We start from the raw sequence: 15,365 nt of genomic DNA, 5'->3' as shown, positions 1-15,365 counted from the left end.
AATTAATATGAGGGTCGCATTAGATGAAAGATGATTGATTTTTTGTTTGTTACGATTTAACTCAAAAACTACTCAACCAATTTTACCGAAAGCTACATCTCCTCGGAGTAACATTGGCTATTTTATATTTGCCCGTGCGAAGCCGGGGCGGGTTGCTAGTAGTATTATAAATGGAAAAGGGATATCCATCATATTTATGCTATCAGCCCCTTGCTTTCTAGTGAAATTACCATTTTTGCTTATCTGTACATGTATTTTTCATTAATTGATGAAAAAAGTAGACTTCGTACAGCCACTTTATTTAGAGACCAGGTGTTTTCATAAAAATTAGAAACATAGATGTAAAGAAAATTCGATAACGTCGGCCGCTCCTTTTAGCAAGAAAGTTTATGAATTAGCGGTTACGTAACCCTCCTTCGTAATTAAAATTTTTCCCTTTAATGCTAAACTTTATGCAAAAATAGGTAGTTTCAAATCTTATCCTTACCATAAAATTTGTATTTCTTTTGCAATAAAGATAAAGGAGGTAATATAACATTACAAAATTTAATACGTACACAATTAAATTATTTAATATGCATTTTTAGTATTGTAGAAGTATTAGAAAATAATTATGCTCATCTACAATAGGGTCACTTGGTAAATAACATTATACACAAATTATTATATAAACATAAAATTCTTTATCAAAGACAAATATGATCCATGTTAATTTTAATCACTATTACCCAAAAGATTACTAAATTTAAACAGAAATTCTTCGCTTGTTTACTAAAACACTAAAACAGACTAATTTCAATGCTTTAGAAATAAATAAAAGTCAATTACAATTAATAATTACCAGACAGCGGACAACCTATGTCTTTAACCTTGAGAATAGATATGACATTCATATACATAGATACATTATCCATGACGCAGTGGCGTGTCGGGTACGCATCGGAAATTTACGTTATAATTCACGAAAATTCCACGCTACATATATTTTTAGGCTTTATAGAATATTTAGAAAATCAGGTATTGTATGACTTCATATTTCTTAAATAAAGTTCAGTTAAAAATAGTGTAGTTTTTTTAATTGGAAAATAGGAGTTAATGTAACGAATAGCCTCAGGCGACGCATATGATAGAATAGTCCAATCCACGCTCCATTCCTAACAGGGCTGCAGTTTGAATTCTGACCAATAGGAATTCGATAAACGTAACTGATGTTGACGGATAGACGAGAGATGGGCGCGAGTGACATTTCGTTTCTTTAGAACTAAATTAACTTAATTATTTTCTCGTTATTTTACTAGTTCACAGGATTTACAGATTTTAAATAAAGAATACAACAAATCACCGCAAGGATAATACGATATATTTGCTAAACATAATAATTATATTTTGCATAGTTAAACACATTGTCCGCTCTCTAATAGTTACATAGTAAATGGAAAATTACGTTAGACTAACATCTGCGCATTCGCCATTTTCTCTAATCTCAGCCTATTATTAAATTGATAATATCTAGTAAAAATGATTATTTTGCATATTGAACTATTTCGTATTTCTTTATTGAGTTCTGTAGATGATCATTGATGATAGTACTCTCTATATTACACACTGTAACAGTGAAGCAACAAAAGTATTTGAAAAAATCGTCTCTTTAGATAGAACGGCTCATATAACTACATGGCTTGATTTAAAAAAAAATCACAAATTGTATTTAACAACGTACAATTCTTAATTAAATATGTATTGTCGTAGAAATAATTTTAGTTTTTTTTTTAAATAATTTATGAGTCGATCCTCGTTTCCTAAAATGATTAGTGTGGGAGTGACCACTCTGCCTACGGGGAAAATGATACGATAAGGATATTAATATAAAAGAAAATTCAGTTATAATGGCATGTCATTAATTTTAAGGGAAGATAGAGAAAAATTAATAGAATATAAATACACGATTAAAAAAAATTAAAAAGCATATTTAAGATGAAAAAATATATATTTTTTCAAATCATTATTTAAACCCCTTTCCGGAGCGCTCCTACCGCCGACCTACAAAGGTCTATCGAGAGTAAATCTTGACCTACCCTATTAATCGGTCACTAACCTTTGTTAATAAAAAAAATATGAGGATAATAATTGTTTTCGAGTGTTAGGTTATTACAATTTAGTATTTTTCTTATTGTTAACGTTTTTACCGTTTTATAATTGAATATGAGAAGTTTTTAGTATTATGTTCAATTAAGTATTCAAGTTGTAGTACGTATACCTAGTGACTTATTGCTTTTCGAAGAGTTGTATGGTACTTGCCTATTTAAAATTTAAAATGGCAGTACAACTGAAACCACTCTTATAAAGTCCATAGCACTTTTTAATAATGTTAGGATCCGCCGCATTTTCATTTTGAAACCAACTGCAAAATTCACAACGACTGGGGAAATCAGCTGTTTCGCTTCAATGTTCGTACGATTTGTGGTCTGCCGGCATATTCTCGGTCAGAAAATGTGAGGCGAAGTAGGGCGTCGAATTAGCGAGAGTTAAGATGTAATTTACTTACCTTTTAAAACGTTGAGTGTCGAGTAAACACTTTTTTCGATTTTCTACCTTAGTCCTTCCGAATAAGGGGTTAAAATTAATGACATTATGACTGAATCTAAGAAAACTTTCATTTTTATTGGAATATACTACTTTCAAGAAAAAACTCTTAAACACTACAATTTTATTTAAATTTTTTTGTATAAAATTTAGTTTTTCCCTTCATTTTCCTACCGCGTTACAAATTATAAATAGGAAAAAGAGTCGCTTCGAAATTACCTCTTCAATTGTGTGCTATATTTTAAAATTGGTCTGATAGTTTAGAAAACAGGCATTTAAAAAAGTGCCGTTGTGATAAATGTTACTGTCACTGTTCTATTAGTTTGCTAAACAACGGAAGTGTTAGTAGTATAATGTTAAAATTAAGTTTAATCATGGTTTTAGCTGAGCGAGTTGAAATGGTTGCCAGTTATTTAAAAGATAATGATTGGTGAAGGCATACGGTATTACTATTTAATAAAAGACATACATAAAAATGTATCACATACTGTTAAGAAATTAATGAAGAAATTCCAGTTTCATGTACAATATATGTTTTATAGATAAATGCTCATTTTTTGTAAGAAGGTCCGACATATTTGTTGGGGTGATTCAGAGGATCTCATATCCAACATCCTGAAAAAGTGAATGTCTGGGAAGGTATCCTAAATAACAAATCAATTGGGCTATTCTTTTTACCAGACAATTTAACTGCAGAGACGTATTTGAATTTCCTAGAAATAAATATTGTTCCTAGAATAAGAGAACTGCCGAAGATGCTAAATTAATAGAATATCAAATATTCTTCCAGCACGACGGAGCTCCACCACATTATGCTGCACCCATTCGACGATTCCTAAGTACAATGTTTAGAAGTCACTACATTGACCGTAGGGGACCCATTGAATGGCGTCTAAAATATCCAAATCTTTCTTGTCTGATGGGTTTCTTTCTTGGGGTCACTTAAGTCTAGAATTTATGTTACAGAGACAGTTTCTCTCCAAGATCTACACTATCGCATAACGGAGGAGTGTTAGGAGATAATTCCGGATATGTTGCAAAATGTTAGAGCAGAGATAGAGGATTCAATTGTATAACTGTATGGACGTTGCTGGCGGACATTCTGAACAGTTCGTTAAGATAAATAATTAAGATATAAAAGATATCCATCAATTTTATTAATTTTGTTGTATTTTAATAGTGATTGAAATCGTTATGATACAGTTTTTTTCTAATTGCCTTTCTTCTAAACCTATAACTTATCTACGTGGGCTCACGAAAATCGAAGAAATGTGTGTCCAGTATGGTTCAAACTGAATTGAGTTTAAATGTGTGGATAAATACTGTATATGTCATCTGAGGATCTGACTTCTTTTCAAAACTATTAAATGCACAGAAATGTTTTAACTTTCATCAAAACGATTTTGTCGGCCTATTGGAAGACGTATCTCTATATTTAGAGGCAAGAAATGTAGGTGCAACTGGATGGAGCTCCGCTACATTTCGGAAGAGAAGTTAGAAAATGACTAAACATGTATTAACTGCAAATTGGACTCTTACCGCCCAGACATACAGTTGCAGGACAACCAAGTTGTAGTCCCATACGGTAGTCTGCTCGGTCTCTCGATCTAAATCCTTTATATAATTTGTTACAGCCCTGTTTAAAACAAAATGTCTATGCGTCTCCGGTAAACACAGTCTAAGAATTTAGAAAACTAATTTTAGAGAACTGCGATACTCTAAAAATGAACATAACAGTGAACAGAAGCAGTAAATAATTTACGCTGTCATGTTGGGCTTGTATTGACGCTCATCATAAATTTTGAGCAACTGCTCTGATTCATATTTATTGTTAATTTGAATTAGAGTATTTTGCTTAAGTTTTAGTTCTTTTATGATTACCAATCTGAAAATTAATTGACTACAATTTACCATCAGGCAATACTAATTAAAACCAATTTTTGATATGCAAAGGGAAGTAAATGGAAAAAATTAAATTTCTTGCTAATCGTAACAAATACGAAAACAGGTTTTGAGTTTTACACATTTTATGACACCTTACAAACTGTATACCAAATATAACTTAAATATCTCCAACATTTTAATAACCATATAAAAAAGTTTATACTTTTTTGAAAACTTCAACACCCTGTATCTCCCTTATAAATTCCTAAAGTAAAAATTTTATAACAAACAGGCAGTATTTTTCGAAGCTTATTTATTTAAAACTGAACCAACAATTAAAATCTAAGTTTCCTGTATTAATATTATCATAATTTCCATATTATTAAACCCTTTTTAGAGGGCGCAGTTGAATAACGTAAAAATTTAATTGCCTTATGAATGCCTCACATAATGAATATTCACATTGTTCACAGAAAACCTTTTAATATTGAATGACAACTAGAAAGGAGGCAACACCAGGGGCAAAATGTTAAGTGCTGCCAATTAGTAATTCATTTGGAAATTTATGTGGTTTTGATAAAGTCAAACACTAAATTTTAAACATTGTTCTGGCGAATACCTAAAACAGCAAAATATGAACGTGTAAATATTTGTAGTAACTGAAATTACATTAAAATGAGCACTATGCGTGAAGTTAACTAAAAATTATTTGAATACATTTTGTACTCTGTTATAATAAGCTTCAGTAATAGGTCAATATATGTTGGAACGCAAACATTGTTCTACTAACAATAATAAAATTTTATTATTATTGTCTGGCAAATGAAAGCACCCGTATAATTTCAAAATGATGGTACCTAGATGGAATCTATGATGGTAGCTTGTATGATCTGAAGTAATTTGTGAATTAGTACGTCACACAAGTTAAGGTAGCCAAAAGGCGATAATACCTAATTAAGTTAACAACAAATAAGTTTAAATAATGCTTTTCTCTTGTTTGTCATTCATCATGAAGTTTAAAGTAACCTTGTCATATTTTTTTGATATTTAAATGAGGATTCTTATTATTTTACCTTGAATTTCAAGTCAAATATATTATAAAAATTAGCGTGATATTATTCCTTTGTTCAATAAATTATTTATAAAGGTATGAAGACGTTTTCAGGATCATAAACTTTCTGATATACAGGGTTAGGCAAATGTATCGGAAGATCTGTATATAGGGTGAACTATAATATCGGCAGTTTTTTAAATGAAGCGCCCTGTTTATTTTAATATATTTAGAAAAACAGATTTTCACCGATTACATTGATATACTGCCCTGTTAAAGTCGTAACTGTCAAATAGTTGATTTCGAACTAATTAGCATTTTCTCTAGTCCAATTTGCCGTTAAGGCTGTTACATTCAGAAAAGATATTTTTATTACATACCACTAATTTTTACTTGCAGATTTAGATTTTTCACTTTATTTTGTTGTGCATATAGCATGAGTGCGATATACACATACGACATTTTCTGTAATAATGATGAAAATTGAAACTATGAGAAAAGTAGCATCTAGTATTTACAATACATTTTTTAAATAATAGTGTCTAATATTATTTTCTTTTATAAATGAATAGGTATTATAATAAGCATGTATTATGTAATTAATGAAAACAATCATATACTCTTTACTGAAATCAGCTTTATTGCTAAATACAAAACAACAATAAAATCTTTACCGCAATAAAAAAAATTAATAAAAAGTGAAACATTATTTTTATGAATCCATTTCATTCAGTCACAGTTATAAACCTCGGATCCAGAACAAACAGGTAAATATTGCCAAAACTTAAGTCTGTTTGAAGGCATGATGCCAGTAAGTTTGGACAAAATTTCGTTTTTTCTTTGAAGTGAAACTCCCCGAAATACTGCTTTAGATCTAGGTCTAGTTATACCTTGTTTAAAACATTCTGCATTTAATAAATTTAACTCTTCAGAATCTCCATTAAATTTATATAGTTTTATAATTTAAAGTTTTCTTTCCCCTGCTGAACTCCACTTCAACGATTTGTACAAGGTATGGTCTAGGATTAGTTCGCTTTAACTTATATTGCGAAGTAAGATCTTGCTATATATGAAAATCAGAAAGATTCAGCTTTAAAACATTTACAGCTTTCTACCATGTGATGGAAAGAATCACTGTTTATCTACCACTTAGTTACATACTGAATCTGAGGTGGTAGATATTAGGTTTGTTCTGCAGCAGTTGAAGACTGATTTGAAACTATCAGAGATATTTGACCAAGTGATTCGTCACTATAAAGTAACAACTTAATTGACCGATTACCTATATCTAATAGTTTGAAGACAGTTTGAGACTGCTGCAGAAACAAACCTATTTTGTATATGGCGCAGTTGTACAGTTTTTAGACAAATTAGTCGTATCTGTATGATAAATATTATAGATACGACTTTTTATTCTGACATTTTCAGATACGACTTTATTTTTAACAAATGCATGGAAATTGTAGATACGACATTCACATTTTGAGGTATATTTTCTATAATAATAACAAATTCGTTCTTTTTTCTTAACAAAATGATAAAACTGTTGTCGTGGAGTATTAGTAACCCTGAACTTGAAATGGGGGATAATTGCAGTTACGACTTTATGACTTAACAGGGTAGTATAGGGTTTGGTGCGTCTGCGATATATTGTTTTTTAATTGTTAAATAAAACAATAAAATAAAGAGTAAAACTTGTATTTAATGAAAATGAAATTTGTTATTGCAAAATATGGAGCACCTGAATATTAAGAACAGATTCATATTAATTGTTCAAACTGGTGACCTTCGGCAGACAATATCCTAATCGATCGACGAAGGCTGTTAAGGAATTTTTAATGCCATGCTGTGATATTTCTTCCAACTCTTCTAACGACTGAGGTTTGGTCTTGTGGACAACAGGTTTTAAATGACCTCAACGGAAATAGTCTAACGAACTTAAATCTGGCGATCGCTGTGGTCGTTCAATACATCCTCTTCGTTCTATCTATGGATCTGTGGAAATACATTATCGTCAACTCCATAATGAGGCAGAGCTCCATCTTGTTGGTACCAAATGACATTTGAGAGTAGTTCTGGATTTACTTGGTTTGGAAATAAACGAATCAATGCTGGAACAATTTGCTGGCGCAAAAGTTGTAAATAGGTAACGATTAGAGTTCAAATTTTCTTCAAAAAAAAAAAAGAATGGGCCGATGATGTGTCCTCTGATTACGCCCATCCATACATCTAATTTCTGAGGATATTGAGTGTGATTTCATTCTTCCAATGTGTATTTTGATCACTCCAATAACGACAGTTACGTCGATTTACAAAATCGTTCAAGCAGAATGTTGATTCATCGGATATAAGTAAATTATTGACAAATTTTCCATTATTCTCTATATTATTCATCATTTGCTCGCAAAATTGCACCCCTCTGTCAGGGTCATCCTAATTTAATTTTTGTATTAAATATACGATGAAATTTATTTTTGGAATCCTTACTGATCTCTCGCTGATATTGTAATATAAGGCTACTTGAGGCACTGATGTNGACAAATTAGTCGTATCTGTATGATAAATATTATAGATACGACTTTTTATTCTGACATTTTCAGATACGACTTTATTTTTAACAAATGCATGGAAATTGTAGATACAACATTCACATTTTGAGGTATATTTTCTATAATAATAACAAATTCGTTCTTTCTTGTGTATTTTGATCACTCCAATAACGACAGTTACGTCGATTTACAAAATCGATCAAGCAGAATGTTGATTCATCGGATAAAGTAAATTATTGACAAAGTTTCCATTATTCTCTATATTATTCATCATTTGCTCGCAAAATTGCACCCCTCTGTCAGGGTCATCCTAATTTAATTTTTGTATTAAATATACGATGAAATTTATTTTTGGACTCCTTACTGATCTCTCGCTAATATTGTAATATAAGGCTACTTGAGGCACTGATGTTTTTGTTTCTTTTTATAGATTGAGAAGAACATCTAGTGACTTATCTTCAGCTAATTTACGTGCACCGGATTCTGTAAGATTTTTCGGACTTTAGAAAAAAAACTGATTTTTCTGGAAAACTGTTAGAGATAAGTATGGACAATCACATATCAGTCGAAAGGGAATTCAGTTTTGCATTCACCCATGACAATTAATATGGGTCATTCCATTTGAAAAAAAAAAGTTTTTTAGGTAGGTCTCAGTACTTTCTAGTTTGAATAACGTACACGTTTTGTTCATATATGACAAGATAGAGTAATTTATGCCATGGACTGTGAAAACTGCATGTTTCTAACTCTTACGATTTAGACGCTAGACAACTGATTATCTCGAAAACGGTAAGTTTTATACACCATGTACATTTAACTCTACCTACTATTAAACAAGAAATTCAAAAATGCAATAATATATAGGGTGTTCCCTAATAATTTAAAATAACAAAGTTATGTAGCGCCCACGCGAAATGGAACACCCCGTAAAGCTTAAAATATTTTCTTTACATGACCCAAATGATTCCAGGCAACTTTTATTAAAATAATTTTTTTTATAAATTTTACAGTTGCAGAGTTACATAAGAATCCCTCTTAGGTGGACCACCCTGTATGCTATAGGCGAAAATATTGCTATAATATTAATATTTTATGTATGAAAGAAGAAAATAGAAGTTGCAATAAGAATTATTTGTAGAAATTTTTAATCAAATATGAATATTGGAACGAACACATTTGAGAAATGAGAAGCTATATTTAAAATTTGATAAATTGAACTATTAAAGCCGTCGAGAAAATTTATATCCCACAGGTGAAATAAGAAAAAATAAATCAAAGTAACTATACTGTGACGTTAAGCCGGATGCTTTTCCGACGAGGAAGGGATGCAATTTATTCGGTTGGTTTGACACATGAAACTTCCTACATAGGTTGCATGAGTTCGATAATATCCTTATAGATAGATATGTGTGCCGCTATTTGCCCCGGCAGTGCTGTACGTTCGTACTTTTATGTTAGATTTTATCATGAAATAGCTTTCAAGTAAAACCGTTGCAATCTGGAATTCCCTTTAAAGCTTATTAGAATTTGTAATGGTATTTCTAAGAAAAGGGATGACTTCCACTTTATGCAAAATTCGATTCAATTCATTAGTATCATATTTTTATTTAAAATAATCTTAGATCACTATTATTTTAAAGCTATTCATTGAAAAAAATGTGGAGGACTTTTTTTATTTGAACTTTAATTTTAAAATGTCAGAAATAAAAATAATCAATGTATCTAGCAGTTTTAATTTTATGAAGTATAATGGAGATATAATCGCTAAAAATTCTACTGCATTTACTTTTTTAGATTTTTAATGATTGAGTTATACTCAGAATTATATTTAATTTATCAAATATCTTTGTGGGTACACATGTTCGCAAGTGATCCATTTTTAAGCATTACGTCAAGAGCGCCACTAGAACACCGCCGGCGTTTCAAGAAGGGTCTACTGGCGTCGGCGACCAGATGCGTACTCATATACCGACTCCACATACAGGGACTTTCCAACGAACACTCACCCCGTCAACACGTCTTTTCCTATACAAGTTTTCTATACATTAGTTTTCAATAAAATTCTTTATTATTACCGTTGAGAGAGCGTTGTATTCTTGCTGTAGGTACAGCGAAAGCAACCCTCATCTTCATAGATAGCTACATTACTGTTAAAAACACAGTCAAAGAAAAAATTCATGAACCAGAAGGAAGACCCCAATATTCTTAGGTTTTTGGGGTCGCTTAAACCGAATATGACCATAAAAAATTATTTAAATTGCCCGTTTTCCTGCTAGTACCCCCTTATCACCCCCTGAAGAGGGTTAAATTTTAAATTTTCGTACAAAATCAAGATTTATGAGTATTTCTATGTTTTTTAGGATGCTGAAACCGAAAATGACTACAAAAATGAATTTAACCCCTCTCTTACCCGCAAGAACCCCCTTACCACCCCCTAAAGGAAGTTGAATCTTAAAGTTTTGAACAAAATTACGATGTATATATATTTTATGGGACGTTAAAACCGAATTATGATTTCTGTCCTAATCATAACCGTGTTTATTTTGCCTTTTGATGTTTTGAATTTGACACCTTATTCTAGACAAGATATTTTAAGCAAGAGAGTTCGGTATCATAGAAAGAGGTAAATGCCGTAAATGTCGTAAGAGACAAGGGGACTTACGTTAATCAAGCACCTCGAATCGTGAGAAACTAGGGGACTCACTTTAATCAAGCACCCTGAACCGTGAGGGGCAAGGGGACTCACGTTAATCAAGCACCCCGAATCGTGAGAGGCAAGGGGACTCACGTTAATCAGGCATCCCGAATTGTGAGAGGCAAGGGGACTCACGTTAATCAAGCGCCCGCGCCGTTGTTCCTGGGTTGCGCTAAGAGTAGAACCAAATCATAAATACATATAAGAGCGGATATTTCTGATCGGTGAAGTATTGACGTTTACAACATAGGAGCTGGACGTACTCGTAAACTTGTCTAATTAACAGATTGGATTGTTGGAATTTTGAGCGTTGAGCCCATGAAAACTTCTCTTTTTTTCGAAAATGTTAGAGCAATTTACCGAGAGAAATCTTTCATATGTATCCTGCTGGTTCTTTTAAACGATTGTAAGGGAGTGTAAGGAGGTAATCGAGGAAGTGGATATCATTTTTTGTAGTTATTTTCGGTTTCAGCGTCCCAAAAAACATAGAAATACGCATACATCTTAATTTTGTACGAAAATTTAAAATTTAAACCTCTTCAGGGGGTGGGTGGTAAGAGGTGCTAGTGGGAAAACGGGCAATTGAAATCATTTTTTATAGTCATATTCGGTTTCAGCGACCCCAAAAACCTAAGAACAGTGAGGTCTACCCTCTGATTCATGAATTTTTGTGTGTGTGAAATTAAAGGAAAATAAAAACATTTTGAAGCTTTGTCTCTAGTTTCAAGATCTTTTAGACAAAAATTTCTTTGAGCTACGATTATCGAGTAAACAAAAGAAATATTTCGAGAAAAAAAATACAATTTTTTTTTAATACCCATTGTCCCTGGACTCAGGAAAATAACAATTTGTCTTTAATCATCGGTACCTCTGCAATAGATTATTATTGCACAGTAAATCCAAAGGCAGTTTTGAAAATTTGAACAAATTCTCTAGAATTCTCACGGTTTTCGAAGAATTTTTTTTATCCTTGACGTTAATTTGAAAAAGTGCAAAAAAAATTTTATAGGGTATTAGAAAATCGACTGATAATTTACAAATATTTATGAAAAGATTAATGTTGAGAGAAATTTTTACAGCTCAATATATCCATATAATATACCCTATAAATTGACAAGTTCATACATCAAACCGATTTTCTGTTCCAAGTGATTAAACTTTTGGAATGAATTAAAGCAGGGATGCACATACCACGGAACGCGGACCGCATGCGGCCCGCTGTCGATGTTTATGCGGCCCGCCGACGAATTTTAAAAGTATTCTACTCGTCGCGCTCCGGTCCAAGCATATTATTACGAGACTAGAAATCTGTCGTATCAACTAGATTACAGATTCGCGAAACACGTCGATCCCCGAACAAAGTGGATGGTTCTCGATGTTTGGTAACTCGTATAAATACGACGCATCGCCGGCTACCGGGGCAGTTAAGTTTTGACTACGGATAAGCGAACGTTATACTGTTTGAGAACTGTAATCTGTGACGAGTAAATATTTCGTCGTTCGAACTTGGCTTTTACCGACTGTAACATATAATATTAATTTTGATATGGATAAACCAGGCCCCAGTAAGAAACGTAGTCGTAAGGTTGAAGATGAAAATCGACAGTTTCATGATATTTGGACCGAAAAATACTTTTTTATTTCATCGCATAACAAAATTGTCTGTTTAATATGCAAGAGTAGTGTTTCTATTCCGAAGGAATATAATGTGAAAAGGCACTATGAAACCCAGCATCCAACTTTTACCAAATTAACTGGCGAAAATCGAACGCAAAGAATTTCCACTTTACAACGGGAACTAATAGGCCAGCAATCTATGTTTACAAAACCAATTCAAGATGCTGAAACAGCCACTGAAGTTAGCTTTGAAATATCTCGAATAATAGCGAAAACTTGTCGGCCTTTTAAAGATGGTGAGTTTGTTAAGCAATGTTTGGATATCGCCGCAAAAAAAATTTGTCCGGAAAATGTAAAGAAGTTTGAAAAAATTCAGTTAAATCGGATGACTGTTCAAAGAAGAATTACCGCATTAGCAGATAATATAGAAGAGCAATTAGCTACGAAATCGAGAAGTTTTGAGTATTTTTCTATAGCGCTCGACGAATCTACAGATATAAGTTCAACTGCTCAACTATTAATATTTTTACGAGGTGTAACGCAAAATTTTGAAGTGAGTGAAGAACTGATTGGTATGAGTTCTTTGACAAGTCAAACCAGGGGAAGTGACATGCTCAAAGCTCTTCTAGAAAAATGTTCTATAATGGATTTGGATTTAACGAAAATATCTGGAATTACAACTGACGGAGCACCTTCAATGGTTGGAAGTACATCTGGGATAGTAACTCTGTTAAAAACATATTTACAAACTAAAAACATAAATACCAAGGAATTAATGCAGTTTCATTGTATTATACATCAAGAGGCCCTCTGTTCAAAATTATTGGGATTTGAAAATGTTATGAAAGTTGTAGTACCTACCGTAAACTTTATAAAATCACGAGGTCTCAATCACCGACAATTCAAACAATTTCTCGAGGATATTGAAAGCGAATATGGTGATCTCCTGTTTTACACTGAAGTAAGGTGGCTAAGTCGTGGGTTGACACTACAGCGATTTCTTAACTTGATTGAAGAAATCCAACTATTTCTGGCGGAAAAGAAAAACGACGTCCCCGAACTCGACAACCCTGATTGGCTGTGTGACTTAGCGTTTCTTGTAGACATCACAAATCACTTGAATGTCTTAAATACGCGACTCCAAGGCAAAGATCAATTGATTTCGCAGCTATACTCTCATGTTTCGTCCTTTCAATGCAAATTGAGTCTTTTCAGGACACAAATCAATTCAGCCAATTACGGCCATTTTCCGAACTACAAAAAAATTATGGAGAAGTTCAATAAAACTGACGTCAATTTCGCTCATGTTGAAAAAATTGATATTTTGATACAAGCTTTTGAAAATCGTTTTGTAGACTTCAAAAAAGTTAAACCGCTATTGGACATTTTCAGCAATCCTTTCAACATTTCACCCGAAAATGCGCCGGAATTAATGCAGCTGGAATTAATAGACATGCAAAATGATGATAATTTAAGAAACAAATTTAATGAAGGTAATTTACTCAACTTCTACCGTTGCGTTGATAAAAACGCTTATAAAGAGTTGCGAATAAATGCATTGAAATGCGCAAGCTTATTTGGATCGACGTATATTTGTGAACAAACGTTTTCAGTGATGAAACTTAACAAAACGAAAAACCGAAACCGTCTGGCAAATGAAAATTTGGAAGCAATTATACGTGTGGCTACAAGTAATGTGGAGCCAAATATAAAAAAACTTGTTAGTTCAATGCAATGTCATGCATCAAAATAATAAAACATGAAATATTACATTGTAATGATTACATAATTATTACAACAAACATTTTTGAAGGTTATTTTATTTTTATCATTGTATTTCATACTATTTAAAAATAAAAAATTTTGTGTTAATAAATATTGTTTGTAGTGGCCCGTCCTTGGCTTATATTTTTCCCGAGTGGCCCCTGTTCCCTATAAGTCTGTGCATCCCTGAATTAAAGGAACACGTATATTGCTCCTGAACATTTAGATTTTGATATAGTTTAAATTTAAGGAAAGTAATTATTTCAATATTCATAGAAAATATAAATTTGTTTATTTCCAGTGTTACAAAGTTTCAAATATATACTTTTTCTAAAGAAATATGTGTCTATAAAATGTATATTGCACGAGACATCTTAATTAAATTTTAATAAGAAGCCTATAAAAGTGCTGAATTTTTTTTTATTAATTTCGTCACTTAACACTGAATTAACGAGATTTTTCTTTGATACGAGAAATCTTTGAAATGTAATTTCAATTAAGTAACAGCTATATTTGCCAGGAAAGTAGAAGAGACTTAATACATTTTTAAAATAAACATTTCCTCAGATGCAAACTGTACTTTTAATTAATTTTTATTAAATTGAGATATCTTAAAATTAATGAAAGTATTAGAAAATATACATACCACTAATGTATTTCCTAAAGCTCCTAATATGATCAAAAAGCAATACATGATAATTAAGGTAGTGTAAGCAGGCTCGTCGATTCCTTTGTTCGTTAAGTATCTTTCCATCAACTTGGGATCCACTTCGTTGCTTCGATTCAACAACACGGACGCCTCAAACGTTGTATTGTCATTATAAGTCTCATTTTCCATCTTGACGAAATAAAATAAACAAAAATCACTAGAGTTCGAAGACACTTAACGCGTCAGTTTGAAAGTCATTTTTTACACATTTAGAGAAACACTTGATGATCGTGAGAAAACCGAACACTGTTCTTGGTGTACCATTAAACCAAAATGTCCATATTGATCCTGAAAATAAAAGGAAACCTATTAACAAAACAGATATTGTCATCACGCAAAAATGTTAAATAGGACTGTACCTTTATTGTTTTTAAAGGTATATGAAAAATAAAACGTGTGTTTATTAATTTTAGTTTCTTTTACCAAAAATATTGCAAAAAAATGTAACGTGCTACCAAATTTTAGAAGAAAAATCGATTATAATAGTAACAAACTACAAACTATAATAAATTT

The 15,365-nt window shown here is 32.0% G+C and overlaps 1 protein-coding gene across 1 annotated transcript in view; it reads right to left on the bottom strand.

The window, feature by feature from the left end:
• Nucleotides 1-14,981, bottom strand: part of LOC108905933 (neuropeptide F receptor) — a 149,753-nt gene extending 134,772 nt beyond the window's left edge. Inside the window, exon 1 of the mRNA XM_018709007.1 lies at nt 14,790-14,981. Coding sequence (XP_018564523.1) covers nt 14,790-14,981 — 192 coding nt within the window. The remainder of the gene's footprint in view (nt 1-14,789) is intronic.
• Nucleotides 14,982-15,365: the final 384 nt, after the last annotated feature.

This window comes from Anoplophora glabripennis, unplaced genomic scaffold, assembly GCF_000390285.2.
Source record: "Anoplophora glabripennis isolate ALB-LARVAE unplaced genomic scaffold, Agla_2.0 scaffold216, whole genome shotgun sequence".
Taxonomy (NCBI): domain Eukaryota; kingdom Metazoa; phylum Arthropoda; class Insecta; order Coleoptera; family Cerambycidae; genus Anoplophora; species Anoplophora glabripennis.
This window is presented reverse-complemented; position numbering and strand designations above follow the sequence as displayed.